Source organism: Myotis myotis, unplaced genomic scaffold, assembly GCF_014108235.1.
Source record: "Myotis myotis isolate mMyoMyo1 unplaced genomic scaffold, mMyoMyo1.p scaffold_m19_p_23, whole genome shotgun sequence".
Taxonomy (NCBI): Eukaryota; Metazoa; Chordata; class Mammalia; order Chiroptera; family Vespertilionidae; genus Myotis; species Myotis myotis.
Window position 1 is genome coordinate 6,413,713 of NW_023416328.1, and position 15,593 is coordinate 6,429,305.

General features: G+C 57.0%; 1 protein-coding gene across 2 annotated transcripts in view; it reads right to left on the reverse strand.

Annotated features, from left to right (window-relative positions):
- Positions 1 to 14,244, reverse strand: part of IGF1R (insulin like growth factor 1 receptor) — a 121,809-nt gene extending 107,565 nt beyond the window's left edge. For both annotated transcript variants that reach the window (XM_036355668.1, XM_036355667.1), the window contains exon 1: positions 13,197 to 14,244. In XM_036355668.1, coding sequence (XP_036211561.1) covers positions 13,197 to 13,290 — 94 coding nt within the window. In that variant the 5' untranslated portion in view covers positions 13,291 to 14,244. The remainder of the gene's footprint in view (positions 1 to 13,196) is intronic.
- Positions 14,245 to 15,593: the final 1,349 nt, after the last annotated feature.

The following is a 15,593-nucleotide window of genomic DNA, read 5'->3' on the forward strand; positions in this document are numbered from 1 at the left end:
TCGGCCTGCGGACTCAAGGGTCCCAGGTTCGATTCCGGTCAAGGGCATGTACCTTGGTTGCGGGCACATCCCCAGTGGGAGGTGTGCAGGAGGCAGCTGATCGATGTTTCTCTCTCATCCATGTTTCTAACTCTCTATCTCTCTCCCTTCCTCTCTGTAAAAAGTCAATAAAATATATATATATTTTAAAAAATCAATAAAAAGTCAGATGTTTAAAACAAAAAGAGAGAGCAGATCTTCCTCGCAGACGATGGCCATCTGCACACCTGACTGACCCGGAGCACCTTGACCTTGCTTGCCCTTGGCCTTCCAGCCTCCTACCTGGGAGCAGAAGCGCCTGCTGTCTGTTCCTACAGCCCTTTGAGCGCGCATCGGCGCCCGGGCACAGGCCCGCCTCCCTCTTGGCATGTGGCCGCGCTGCCTGCCCCGGGAGAGACCAGCCTGGTCCCCGGCTGGCTTCCGAGACGCGGGGGAAACGCCAGTCCCACTTCCCTGCCCAGGTGAGCTGTTGGCAGCCAGCCTCCTCCCCCGGGGCCCCGACCCACAAAGGCTGCTCCCCCGAGGGGGGCGGAGAGGAGGCCTCGCTGGGCCAGACAGGCTCAGTTACCTCCCAGCCCCATCGGAATCCAGCAGGTCCAGGCCTGAGCCCCGACTCCTGGCGGAAACCTCCCTGCAAAGAACCAGCCGCAGAGACTGGCGGCGGGAAGGGCGGACGGGCTGACCTGGCCTGCGACAGACAGACAGTCAGACAGATGGGCAGGCAGATGCACAGGCAGCAGGCTTCCTGGGCTCTCGAGCCTCAGTTTCCTCTCCTGCCTGAAACCACTCTCATCTCTGGGGGGCCAATCCCTCTCCTCCAAGGGCCCCTCTGGGATCAGGGAGTCTGGCCCCAACAACAACAAAAAATGGAGTTGCACCCTGGCTGGTGTGGCTCAGTGGATAGAGCATCGGCCTGTGGACTTAAGGGTCCCGTGTTTGATTCCCAGTCAGGGCACATGCCTGGGTTGTGGGCTCAACCCCCAGTAGGGGGCGTGCAGGAGGCAGCCGATTCATGATTCTCTCTCATCATGGATGTTTCTCTCTCTCTCTCTCCCATCCTCTCTGAAATCAATTAAAAATACATATTTTAAAAAATGGCTACAATGGGAAATCTTAATGTGTATTTATTTCACCACAATGAAAGACTAAACATTTCTTAATTTTTTTATTTTTATTGATTTCAGAGAGGAAGGGAGAGGGGGAGAGAGAGAAACATCCATGATGAGAGAGAATCATGGATCGGCTGCCTCCTGCACGCTCCCTACTGGGGGTCGAGCCCACAACCCGGGCATGTGCCCTGACTGGGAATCAAACCGTGACGTCCTGGTTTGTAGGTTGACACTCAAGCCGCTGAGCCACAAAGGCCGGCTTAACTATTTATTTTTATTTATTAATTTTTTTAAGAGCGATAGGAAGAGAGAGGGTGAGAGAAAGAGAAACAAGGATTGATGATCGGCTGCCTCCTGCGCGCCCCCTATCAGGGACGGAGCCCACAACTGAAGCAGGTGCCGCGACCGGGAGTCGAACCGGCAGCCTTTCGGTGCACAGGACACCGCCCGACCAACGAACGGAGCCCCACTGTCACCATTTCTCAGTGTCCAGTTCAGTGGCATTAAGTTCACTCACTGTCCCCATTCACAAGTCCCCGTGTCCCCTGCCCCAGCCCCTGGCAGCCACCATTCTACTCTCTGCTTCTATAAATTCGACGCCTCCAGGATCAAAGCTCATGTAACTAGAATCATACAGTATGTGTGTGTGTCTGTGCGTGAGTGTGTGTGTCTGTGCGTGTGTGTCTGTGTCTCTGTGTGTGTCTGTGCGTGAGCGTGTGTGTCTGTGTGTGAGTCTGGGTGTGTGTCTGTGTGTCTGTGCATGTGTGTCTGTGTCTCTGTGTGTGTGTGTGTGTGTGTGTGTCTGTGTGTGAGTGTGTGTCTGTGAGTCTGTGTGTGTGTGAGTGTGTCTGTGTGTCTCTGTGTGTGTGTGTGTCTGTGTGTGTGAGTGTGTGTCTGTGTGTGAGTGTGTGTCTGTGTGAGTCTGTGTATGTCTCTGTGTCTGTGAGTGTGTCTGTGTGTGTGTGTGTATCTGTGTGTGTGAGTGTGTCTGTGTGTGTGTCTGTGTGTGTGTGTCTGTGAGTGTGTATCTGTGTGTGTGTGTGTCTGTGTGTGTGTGTGAGTGTGTCTGTGTGTGTGTGTCTGTCTGTCTGTGTGTGTCTGTGAGTGTGTCTGTGTGTGACTGTGTCTGTGTCTGTCTGTGTCTGTGTGTCTGTGTGTGAGGGTGTCTGTGTGTGTGTGTGTGTGTGTCTGTCTGTGTGTCTGTCTGTGTCTGTCTGTGTGTGTGAGAGAGAGAGAGACCAGCTGATCTCACTTGGCACATGTCCTCCGGTTCATCCATGGCGACAGCACGTCACACTCCCCTGGCGTCTCCGGGCGGCGTGCTACTCCGCGGTTCCGCAGCACGTTTTGTTCGGCCGTCCACCCACGGATGGACACGTGGAGGCCCCACCACTCGGCGTTTGCAAATCATTCTTCGCTCCGTGGACCTGGCTCCGTCCTCAGGAGCGTGTGTCCTCGAAGCAGGACTGATGGATCCGGCGGCAATTTCAGCTTTTTTTTTTTTTTTTTTGAGGAACGGCCGCACAGGAACTGCATGGACTTCCCCATCAGCAACGCACGAGGCCCCCGCTTCCTCCCCTCCCCTCCCCGCCAACACCTGAGACTGTCCAGTCTGATGGCCGCCCTCCGAAGGGGCGTGAAGCGGTCCCTCCTTGTGGCCTGCATGTGCGCTTCCCGATGACCAGGGATGAGGGGCATCTCTGCGTGCGCTCACGGGCCTCCGGGAAGATTTAAACCAGAGGAACTCCTCCTCCTAAAAGAGTTTTCCTTTTTTTTAGAAAAGTCCCGTCACTTCCTACGAGCCGTTTCATTCCGTCGGCGGATGAGTAAGTGGTTTGGAGTCAAAACACATCTCCCTTGGAAGCACCTGCTGAGTCGGCGGGACCGAGCCCGAGTCCTGATTCTGAGAACCTGTACCCCGCCCCCCCACTCAGAGCAGCATCTTCCGAGAGGAAGGCTCGCCCACAAAAATGTTTACTAAGCAGGTCCGGCAGGGTGTGGCTCCGTGGCTGAGCGTCAACCTCTGAACCAGGAGGTCACGGTTCGAGTCCCGCTCAGGGCACAGGCCCGGGTTGCAGGCTCCATCCCCAGTGGGGGGCGTGCAGGAGGCAGCCGATCCGTGATTCTCTCTCATCATGGATGCTTCTCTCTCTCCCTCTCCCTTCCTCTCTGAAATCAATAAAAATATATCTATATTTTAAAAATCTTGCCTGCTTTTCACATGCTCTCCTTGGAGCCAAAAGCAGGACCTGTATCCCAATGCTCACCTCCCCCTTGTCCTCAGGTGGGGACATGATGGACCGGCCCCGTGAGGGTCCACGGCAGCTGACGTGAGCTCGGGCTTCCTGAGTTCAAATCTTCCCTGTACGGGAGACAAGGTCTAGCCTTGCAGATGACAATGCTCAGAGCTGGGGGGAGGCCTGCGCCCCCAGAGAGAGAGAGGCCAGCAGGGCCACCGGGGCATGTGGAGAGGACACAGGTAAAAGCATCCATTCCTCGCATGCTTCCTACCTGTCAGTTCTGGGGGCGCCTCAGGCGCTGTTGCCAACCCTAGACACATGGTTGCAGGTCCCGGTTACACTGTCGCCAATTCTAACATCGGCCCTGATACGGTGGTGTTATCCCAAACTACAGATGGGAACACGGAGGTCTGGAGCGCCCTTTCCCACCTGCCTCCCGGCCCCTGAGACGGGGAGGCCGCGAGGTGTCTGAGAGGACGGGCCCTCAAAGGCAGCGGCGCACGAGCGAACCCCACTGACCCCGGCGGATGAAAGGCAGGCGCTGCCCAGGCTTGTCCGGTGAGTTCCCATCCACCCCGTGGCGCATGCACACGGCCGTTTTTTGTTGTTGTTGTTTTTTTTTTTTTTTACAAGACTCTCTTTTACAAGCTGAGCTCGAAATGAACATGCCAAGTTCAAATGACTGTGTTTACGTTTTCGGTAAGAAATATCCCGCCTCCAATCACGATCCGTGATTCTCTCTCATCACTGATGTTTCTCTCTCTTTCTCTCTCCCTCTCCCGTCCCTTCTGAAATCAAGACAAAAACATATCAGATGAAGAAATGAAACTTTCTAAATGTGAACCTGAAGAGCCACCTGAACACCAAGGATAGCCTCAGCGAAGAAAGTGAGAAAGTGGGTTCTGAAAATACCGAAAAGGTATGAAACCAAACACACACACACACACACACACACACACACACACACAAATCCTTCACACGAACAGCCAAGGCGAGCCCCACCGGGAAGGTCCGCTGGTCTCTATTCGGATTTCTCGCTGGCGAGCACCCTAACAACACCGACTTGCCCAAGGGGACTCCTGTGAGGGTGGTAATTAACGTGTACCCACGTGTTTAGACGGAGCAATGGGAAGTAAATACCTTGGTTTCTTTTTCTCAACACGAATCAGGAGGGTGTGTGTGTGTTTGGGGTTTGTTTGTTTTTCTGTGTGTGTGTTTTTTTTTCTTTAAAAACCTCTCATCTCAGAAGAAACAGTATGGGACTCCTCACGTATTCAAGTCCCGTAACGACATCTTAAATCCCACGTTGTTCAAAGCGCCCCACATAGCGTAACATCTCCCCAAACTGTTTACATCGCTGAGCAAGAGCTTAAGTCCCTCGTGCTTAACGCCGTCCGATAACCTTAATCCCGGGCCACATCCCGTGGATGCTGCAGAAGCCTGCAGCTTGCACCTCTTCCTGCACCGGGTCCCAGGGGAGCCAGAAAGCAAAGTCTACGGGGTGGGGGGTAGGAGGGAGGTGGGGGGGGGACCAGCTATCTTCATCCTTGGGGAACTGTTAACAGTCACCCCAAAAGGCTGCATTTCCCTGCTGGCCGCTAGGTGGCGCCTCCGCGTTGGTGACGTGGGCAAAGTGTGTCCACTGGACATTTCTCAGGCCCCCACCAGAAATGGACACATGAAGGGATTGAGGGGCAAAGCATAATAAACAGATCTCCCCAAAAGGGAAGCCAACCCCTGGGGCTGGTCACTGTTTACTGCCGGGGGGGTGGGGGGAGTGTGTGTGTAAAATCACAGCTGTGTTTCACAAGCAAAATGCAATCTCGTTTAGGAACCTTAAGAAAATTAAGTTGTACTTTATTGAGCAACTACTACGTGCTGGGCTATCACACTGACATGGCCAGGGCCGTCAAGCGTCACGTGTGTCCTGTCCTCCTGGCACTATGCAAAGAGCTGGTCGCATCCGTAACAGTGGTAATGCCCGGCTGGTGTGGCTCAGTGGTTGAGCGTCAACCTATGAACCAGGAGGTCACAGGTTGGATCTCCGGTCAGGGCACGTGCCTGGGGTGCGGGCTCGATCCCTATCAGGGGACGTGCAGGAGGCAGTCGATCCATGATTCCCTCTCATCATTGATGTTTCTATCTCTCCCTCTCTCCTTTCCCCTCTGAAATCAATAAAAAATACATATTTTAAGAAAAAAACAGCAGCAAGTTTAGGTCGGAGTTGCTTAGTATATGCCAGGCTCTATCCTAAACACCTGGTGTATAGATTCACTCATTTAATTTTTAAGTAGGTTCTATTAAAATGACAGTTTCAGCCTAGCCGGTGTTGCTCAGTGGATAGAGCGCCGGCCTGCGGACTGAAGGGTCCCAGGTTCCATTCCGGTCAAAGGCACATGCCAGGGTTGTGGGCTCGACCCCCAGTAGGGGGCATGCAGGAGGCAGCAGATCAGTGATTCTCTCTCATCACTGACGTTTCTATCTTTCTCTCCCTTCTCCCTTCCTCTCTCTGAAATCAATAAAAAAAAAAAAAAAAACTTTTAAAAAAGTAAGAGCCGCATATAATAAAATATAAATAAAATAAAAAATATATTTAAAAACATAAGTTACCGCAACCATAGGCATCGTAAAAGAAATAGCTTTCTGCTGTGTCCCGGTACAATCTGAATAGCAGCCTACACGTCTAATATTATCCTCCCAGTCCGGGGCAGGAAGGAGAAGGAGAAAATGGAGGCCTTTGGCATTGGTCTCTTTGGCGCTTTATATAAGCACAGCAAATAATTCCTATGGTTTGACTCAGAGCCTTCAAAACTTATGTAAGGTTTTTTTTAAAAAAAAAACACACATATGTAAGGCATTTTATGGTATGAGAACGAATTTTTTTTAAAACTTAAGAACTCGGTCCAGCCCTAGCCGGTTTGGCTCAGTGGATAGAGCGTCGGCCTGCGGACTGAAGGGTCCCGGGTTCGATTCCGGTCAAGGGCATGTACCTCGGTTGCAGGCTCCTCTGTGGTCCGGGCCCTGGTCGGGCTGGTGCACGAGGCAACCCATCGATGTGTCTCTCTCTCTCATGGGGATGTTTCTCTCTGTCTTTCCCTCTCCCTTCTACTCTCTCTAAGAAAGCAATGGGCACATATCCTCGGGGGAGGATTAACAAAGGGAGGAGGGGAGGGGGGCTCATCCCAGTAAGACGAGGAGAAAGAAAAAAAAAAACTAGTTCTAATCTCAAGTCTAGAAATATCAATATTCCCTTAAGACTGTGAAATTAGTGGATTTCCTAAGCCCGAAGTGTAATTGGAATATGGGGCCGGGGGGGGGGGGGGGGGGGGTAGGAAATTCTACAAAACCGGTATCTGGCCCGCGACAATAGGAGTAAAACTGATGGTGTAAAAACAGTTAATAACATGACCTTCAAAAGTCTGAAATCAACGCTATTGTTAACATGTCGGGTCAGGGAAGACCACAGCAACTAAACAAAAGGAACTCCCTGGTGTTGAGGGACCAGGCATCTAGTGCGCTAACAGCCTCACTTGTTTATTTCCCTTTTTGTACCAAACACGTGTCCCTCCCTCAGAAAAAAAATCAGTTTGGTGTTTTTGCTTTAAATATATTTTTATTGATTTCCGAGAGGAAGGGAGAGGGAGAGGGGGAGAGAGAAAAACATCCATGATGAGAGAGAATCACGGACCGGCTGCCTCCTGCACGCCCCCTACCGGGGATGGAGCCCGCAACCCTGGCCTGTGCCCTGCCCTGGAATCGAACCGTGACCTCCTGGTTCCGAGGTCGACGCCCAACCACTGAGCCACCCTGCCCGGGCTCCCCCTTGTTAGTTTCACTCAAATCCCATTTTGACCAATAACTAGAAAACTCCCTCTCGTTGCCAAGCTCCATTTTGAAGGCAGGGTCAGAGGGCTGGACTCATCATTATCCACGTGGTTGCCTGGATCTGCCTGAAGAACATCTCAGAGAAATTAGCAGGCACGTATTTAGTAAATTGAGAGACGGCGCGTCCCCCTGGCCTCCTCCGCAAGCACCTGCCAGGAGTTGGCGACGGAGAGCAGGTCGGAGGGAGTTGGCCCGCGGGCACAAATACCTCCTCCCCTGTGAACGTGGGCTGATTTATTTTTTTTGTTTTGTTTTAAATTGAGTTTTGAAAACAAATCGAAGGAAATCACGACCCGGAGAAACGTAGCTGGTGCGTTTTATGATTAAGAAACGCTTCGAGCTCTAATTTGCCTCCTCGATTTCATTTTTACCCCTGCACGCCTTTAAAAGCAGCAAATTAGTGGGAATTAGACAAAGTCTTCAAATGAGAAAAGTGTCCTGATTTCCAGAAGGCTAATTAAGCGATGTGTAAAAGCGGAAAAGGTTTTGTTGTGGTGGTGGTTAATCCTCACCTGAGGATATTTTCCCATTGATTTTTATTTAGAGAGAGGAGGAGAGAGGGAGGGAGGGAGGGAGAGGAGAGCAAAGAGAAACATCCACGTCAGAGAGAGAGACCCCTCAATTGGCTGCCTCCCGCATGAGCCTGGACTGGGGCTGGGATGGACCCTGCAACCCTGGCACGCCCTTGACAGGGACCCACAAACCTTTGGAGGGTGGGGGGTGGGGGGTGACGCTCTAACCACTGAGCCACACAACGGCCAGGGCCAATGCAGAAAAGTTGTGACCGAAGTCCCACGGCCCCTGCAGCTCAGAACGTGCCACATGACATGCGCGCACACACCTGCTGACTCCCGGCGCGTTGGCAAAGGGGAGCTCTGACGCTGCGCATTTTAAATCAAAACTGTCAAAACCACCCCCGTTATCAAGAAGGCAGGGTGGCGGACCATGACGGGCGGGCGAATGTCTCCTTTAGGTCATGGCGTGCAGCGTGACACTGCACCCCGAGGCCGAGGGTGCACCCAGCACAGGCCTGCAGAAGATCCGCGGGTTTAACAACACTATCTTAAGTCTACAGCAAGGTTCCAAAAGGGCCTATTTAAAAAAAAAAAAAAAAATGCTGTTTGCAGTCTCCTTGAAACAATGAATCGAGTAACTGTGTTTGCAGGCAACTCTGTTTCAGGCCTGAGTATGTAAAATGTCCCCAAGGGCAAAAGCAAAATCTTCTGTCGCTTCAGTGGGCCCGGGCATGGCCCGGCACACTGCATACAGCAGGTGCCCACTCGGTGCTGGCTGTGTCGCCCCCTGCTGCTTCTCACCCGTACGTTCTTAAAAACCAATGAAAACCCGGATTGCAAAGGAAGCGGCCATCCCTAAGGCATCCCCCGGTCCCCCCCCCCCCCCTGCACCGCTCTTAAGGCAACAAGTGAAAATGATCCATTTCATTTGCATTTACTGCCCTGCTCTTGCAACAGTAACGAGAGGAAACACATTCTTCTTGGGTGAACTCAGCCAAAACAAAGACCCAAAACAAACGTAAACAGCAATTCTCCGCTACATCCCTTCCCATTAAAAGGCCAAGGTAAATTTGGAGAAGGGCGCGCGCACACACACGCGCACACACACACACACACACACAAATGCCTTTGTTGGATTGTACAAATCTTTGGCTCCTTAAGAAAAAATTTTTTTTTTCTGAAGGACAGTACGCCTGCAGAGCTACTGTAGGTTACAAAGATGCTTTTTCCAGCTCAGATGCTAAAGCTGGGCAAGAAATAAAATAAGCAACCAAGGGATAAAAAAAACAAAACCAAAAAAAAAAAAAAACCCACATACACACACACACACAAAACAAACAGAAAAACAACCCCACTACATTCAAATGAACAGCTCATCTTCTTTACCATCGGGGTGGGTCATATGGAATATCAGAAAAGAAAGTGAAAATTCCTGACCCGCTGACAACACTCCATTAAGTTCTGTGTTGGAAAACATATGGAAGGAGCTGGAAATATATTAAAAATAAAAAAAAAAGCCATCCGAACTCAGCTTCTAAACTCTCATCTTGGAAAGACCCAACGCTGTTTCGGGCTCACTGAAGAATTTTCCTGCTACAAACCTCACTAGCGTGTGAGTGTGAGTGTGTGTGTGTGTGTGTGTCTCAGTCCAGCCCCTCCATCTTGAATCTCAACTCTATAACCAACACTCTGTTCTCCTGCCTGTCCATCTCTCCCGGATTCTGTTCATGAAATGGCCACAGTGTGGAAAATGCATGTGATTTAAAAAAAAAAAAAAAAAAGGCTATCCAACGACTTGACTATCACCCACTAGCTTCAAGCTTCAATGATCAGCTGGTGGTATGACTGCAATTATGGCAAAACTCCTTAAATTAAAGAGGGGCGGCCGGACACCAACCTGTTGGCCGGATGCACTTAATCATGTCAATCTAACGCCTATGGAACAGGGCTTTCTTCCCCACCTTCGCCTATTTCTTTAAAAATAATAATAATTTAGAAAAAGAACGGGTTTGTTGAAATAGAAGTCACATACCATAAAAGTCACTCGTTTTCATATATTCAGAGAGTTGTGCGAGGGGCACCAGGATCTAATTGTAGCACATTTTCATCTCTTCATCATCCCCCCCCCAAAAGAAACTGGGGACCCCTCCCCTTCACCTCCCCTCCCCTTCATACCCCCCCTCCCACTTTCTCTCAGCCTTCCAACTCCTGCTCTCCTCTCTCTCTATGGAATGGCTCGCTCTGGGCTTTGCATACGTGGAATCAGACCACACGATACGTGATCCTGAGGGGCTGACTTCTTTCGCTTTGCGTGTGTTTGAGGTTCTCGCGCTCGACCTGCGCGTATTTCTTCAGGTTTGGACTCTTGGAATCCTCCCCGCACAGCCAACCTAGAGAAATGACCGTGCCCTTGGCTACTTCCCTCTGAGGCGTCGCCACACTAGCCTTTGCTATACGTGGGCTCTCCCCAAACTCCTTCTGCTGGTAATAGAACACCGACTCCTCTTGCCACCGGGTCACATACCTGACCATCGGCCGTGCCTGTGTCTGGCGCGGAAAGCTGACGGAATCCCTTCTCACGAGATGGCCACGGCACGTTTCAAAGCGCACTATGTTTTTTTAAATATTTTTTTTTTTAGAGCCATCCGTTTATCTGGCCACCACGCCTGGCCTCCAAAACCTTACAGAGACGCTCTGTTCATAGTCTCAGAGTCTATGGATAGGAAACCTCCTCGCCTGGGCGACTTTCTCTGATTCCAAAACTTCTAAATTGTCTACATTCAAGGGTTTTTGTGTTTTGTTTTGTTTTGAAGCTCATCCTATTGCTGGCAGCAAGAGGAACCACTGAGCCAACGTAGGCCAACACAATGGGGGACCCCCCCCCACCCAATCTTCATGGCTGCCCTCGCCCGCCCAGAGAATCGCAGCCAGACCCTGGTGGGATCCCTTGGGTATTCTCTCAGCGCTGTGTCCTAGCACCTTCTGGGCTCCAAACGGAATCCATGCCCACCCCGGGGAGGGCCAGGTCCTGGGTTAGATCTTCAACAAAATCAGGCATTTCCGGTGCCTCCTGGCTTCTCACCGTCTTTCCAGGTGCCCACCATTTCCACGGCCTCTGGGAGAAAAGCTCTGGCTATCTGCGATTGGGAACACCCGTGAAAACACCCCCTCCCGCCTGTTTTCTCAAGAAAATAAAAAAAAAAAGATAAGGGGGAAAAAATAACGCCTGCCAGAAGGAATGTATTTTCATGAAAACCGCTCCAAGCAACAGGACATCCTATTTTAAAATGTCGGACACACTCCTGCTTCGAGGACTCCCCTGCGAGGCCACCCCTCCTTTTGTGAATTTCAGAAGTTATTCTCTTGAAATCACCAAACCAGGGACACCGCAGGGGTTCAAAGGCAGGAACAAGCGTTCCCTGCATCCAGTCTCCGGCGTGTTTTCCAAACTTTTTACGCAGCTTTTAAAGGCTAGGAGCCCCCTCCTACCCCCCCTCACACCCCAAAATGCGGGTGGGTGAGCCTCCGACGGGAACCCCAAGCCTCTCGCCCAATCCAATGAGCTGAAAGTTGAGAAAACAAAAGAACAGGGGGGCTCGGATTTGGGCAAGGTCCGGCGGGCCTCGAGGCGCGTCCTAACTCCACGCAGTCAACACGCTAATTCTCTAAAAAAAAAACACCCCAAAACCCTGCTCTCCCTCCGTGTGGTGGGGGGGACTCGCTGCTTACCAGGCATTGAAGGAGAGGGTGTGTTTAGACAAACAGCCTTTGCGAACTGAACTGCGCCCTGGACGCGGCCAGGCAGCCCCCGATGCCTCCGGAGTCTGCCCTGCGCTCCTCAGGGCTCAGGGTGGTTTTTAATTGGCACCACCTGCATACCTACCCTTGGCAACCATTAGCTCACCAGCACGCCCTCGCCGCTCCCAGCCGCGGTCTGCGCCTGCATTGAAACTTTGTCATCGCCATCAAGTTACCTTACCTTCAACAATGTAGCAGCCAGCGAGCCACTTTTGTCATTCTCTGAGAATTACGGGACCCCCTCCTCGCCTCCCTCCGCAGCCCATGGGGGGGGTGGTGGACGAAACTTCTTCCCCCCTCGCTCCCTCCCCCCACCCCGCTCTTCCCTACCCCTACCCGACGCTACCCAAACAAAAGCTATCAGATTGCAAGCGATAGCGCGTGTAGAGCGATATTGCTTATTAACTATGTACAAAGGAAGCGCGCGGGGGGGTGGGAGGGAGGGAGAGCGCCACACAGTTCTGGCCTCAAAGCCAAGGCCAGGGCTGCGCGTTCGCAAAACAAAACACGCTCCTCTCTCCTCCTCCTCCTCCGCGGAGCCTCGCGCTCTGGCCGGAGCCCCGGGCATCGAGGTGTCCTCGCGCGGCGCGGCCGTGTGTGTGTGGCGGCGGCGACACCCCCACGTCGCAAAACCGCCGTGGGATTGCACGTCGGCTCCGACCACACACCCACTCGCGCACTCGGGTGCCGTGTAACCACCCCCTCTCCAGCCGGGCCCGGAGGAGGAGAGCGTCCACGGGATGGGCAAGAAGTGGGAGGTCCCAGAGCCCTCGGAACTCGGGCGGGACGCGCGCCCCAGAAGCGCGTAGTTGACGCGGGGCACCTCCGCCTTCGCACCTCGCCGCCCCCCCCCCCCCAACCCAGGGGCTGCACGGCGGGATGCGGAACTCAGCGAAGACCGCTCCCCGCACCTCCGAGCCACACCGCGCGGCCCAGGGAAGCTGGGGGCGGGTCACCCCCGGCGGATCGAGCGAAAGTGACGGGCAAGGCCAAGAATCTAAGAGCCCGAGGGGTGCCCGGCGCGTCGCGCGACAGGAGGCCGCGCTGAGATGTCTGGGAAGGGGTGCTGGGGCGCGGGTCCTCCCCGCCGCCGGGCAACTCGCCAAGGAGGAGAACTTGCACCCTCCGGGCCAGGGGGCTCCCCGCTGCCAGGGCTCGGCGCGCCCGCGGGAGCGCAGTCCCCGCCGTCCGTGCGCTGCGCTGGGGCCGTGGCGGCCGCCGATCCTCTCCGCGCGCCCGGAGGGGGACGAGGTGCGGGTGGCGGGGTCCGGCCGGGCGCAAACTTCCCCGCTCGCGTCCCAGCGCCTCGCGGGGCACTGAGCGCTTCGGGGACGCGCTGCCCGCGGGACGGGGCGCTCGGGACTTGGGTAGAGAAAGCCCCCAAGGCCCTTCTTGCGGGGGGACGCGCTGAGCCAGGGCGCGCGGGGGTGTCAGTCACCAGCCCGGGCCCCCGCGCCGAGCCCCTCTGCGCCCCACCCCGCCGCTCCCGCGCGGGGGGGGGAGGGGCAGGAGGGGGGGCGAGAGCCACGACCCCTCGGATTTCGCCAACAGGGCGCAGCCCGTCGATGGAAAAGTTCGCGCGGCGGCTGCGGGCGGCGGCAGATACTTACTTTCTCCGCTCGTCGGCCAGAAGGCGAGCGCGGCGGCCAGAAGCAGGAGCGCCCACAGCGAGGCCAGGGACCCTCCTCCGAGGGGCGACTTCATCCCTGCGGCTTAGGGCCAAACTCTCCTCTCTCAGCAATAAAAAAGGGGTGGGGAGGGCGAGGGAAAGTCACCAGCGCAGTCTTCGCCCCCTTTTCCAAAGGCGAGGGCGACGGAAACAGGGCTCCCGAGGCGGAGCGACGGGGCGGGCGGCGCGGGGGGCGCTCAGCGGCGGCCGAGGGCTGGGCGCACTGGGGAACCCGGGGCGCACCGGGGCGGGCGCTCGGCGGCCAAGGCCTCCATTTTCAAAGCAGAGAGAGAGGCAGGAGGGGGGGGGGGGGGGGGCAACTGCACCGAGAGGGGGCAAAGCCCAAATCCGTCCCGGCTACGGCTACACAAACCCGACCCCGACCCCAGGGGGCGGCGGGAGGGCGCGCTGCAGTTCGCAAGCTTTGCCCGAAGTGCCGGGCGCGGGCGAGGCCGAGATGCGGAGTCGGAAATGAATGAGCGGCTCCGCTCCGGCTGGTCCTGCGGGCTCGCCGCCGCCGCCTCCCTCAGCGCCGCCGCCGCGAGCTCCTGCCCAAATCCAGGGCGCACACAAAGCGGCGGGCCGCCCGCGCCGCGCTCAGCGCTCCCGCGCCCGCCCCGCGTCGGCCCCCGCCTGCCGCCGCCGCCGGCCCCGCGCGTGGGGGCTCCGGCTCAGCTGAAGGTCAAAGCCGAGGCGCGCGGCGCGCCGTGGAGCTCCCCCGGCGCGGGAGGGGCGTGGAGGGCCCGGGGAGCGGGGCCGAGGGTCTGCAGGCACCCGCACGGGCGCGCCGGGGGCAGGCGCACGGGCCGCGTCCCCCTGGCTCGCCCGCCTCTCTCGAGCTCGCCCGGTGCGCTCGCGTGTCCGCAGGTTTTTCCCCCTCTTTTTTTTTTTTCCCTCCGCCGAGCGGAGTTAATGCTGGTAAACAAGAGCCTCAGCCTCGCCGCGCTGCTGCCGCCGCCGCCGCCGCCGCCACACACTGGGGGCTGGCGCGCTCGCGCCTGGGTCCGCGCCCCCGCTCCCGCGCGCCCCCGGGAGCCGCCAGCGCCGCAGCCGCCAGCGCCCAGGGCCCGGCCCAGCCCGGCGCGCGCCAAGAGCCGGAGCCCTGGATCCCGGGACGTGCGGAGCGGAGCCGGAGCGCGAGGTGCAAGGCGGACGGGCCCCGCCCCCGCCCCCGCCCCCGCCCCCCGCCCGCGCGCACCCACACGCCCGCTCCTTCGCTCGCTCGCTCGCTCGCTGGCGCGCGCCCCCCCCTCCCCGCTCGCGCCCCCACCCGCACTGCGCCGGCCACTCCGCGCGCGCCCTCCCCTCCCGCAAGACTCCAAAAACAAGGTCCCCGGCGCCAGTCCGGGCCCGGCGGAGGGGGCCGAGCGGGGAGAGGCGGAGGGGAGGGGCGGAGGGGAGGGCGCGGGGTGGGCGGGGAGTGCGGGGCCCGAGAGGTTCATTGAAAAACAACGGCGCGGTCGGAAGGCGCGTTTGCGTCGATCTTGAAAAGCTTCATTGTTTCCTGCAGCTGTTGCAAAATAAATAAGGCCGTGCGTGCAGGCGGCGTTTTCTCGCAGCCCTGCTGGGAAGCCCGGCCGCGGCGGGAGGGGCGCACCTGGGAGCAAGGGGACCCCCAAGGCGGGCACTTCCCCGCAAGGCTGCGGCGGCCGCGGCGTCCAGACTTGCAAGCCCAGAGTTGCGGGGCTCGCGGGGAGCTGACGGGGGCAGGGCGCGGCCCGTGGGGCTCGGCGTGGGGATGCGAGGGGAGACGGCCCGCAGCTGGGGAAGGGGGGGGCTCAGACAGGCGGCCCCGCGCGCCCAGGGCGCGTCCCTGCGCCGACCGCTAGGGGGCGCAGCGGGCGCCCTGGCAGGCTGGCCCTCGGAGTGTCGCCTCCCTCCCCGAGAGGAAATGTGGGGGCCCGGGCTAGGGGCCCGGCGGGCTGGGTCGCGCTGGCGGGGCCTCGAGGACCCGCGGCCCTCCCTCCCCGAATGCTTCTCGCGCGCCTCGGCGCTCCACCACGTGGACGGCTGCGGGGAGCGGCCGAAGCGCGTGCACGGGGCGGGCGGCGGTGGCCTCGAGGCTGGGGAGGGGGTGTGTGTCCTAGGGGCCCCCAAAGGCAGAGGTCGGGGGAGGGGGTCCTCGGCCGGGGACCCGTCTCCTGGTTGGAGTGGGGACCTTGGAACGCGCCGCACAGGCGCGTGATCGGTGGTCACGGCGGAAACCCTCCCGCACCTGCCCTAGGCCCTGCGGGCACCTCCCTCTCGCCTCCTGGGCTGTGTGAGTGACCAGACACCAGCACCCGGCCCAGGTCTCCTCTGGGGTTTCCTAGAACGTCCCCAGAAGGAGAGGGTTCCC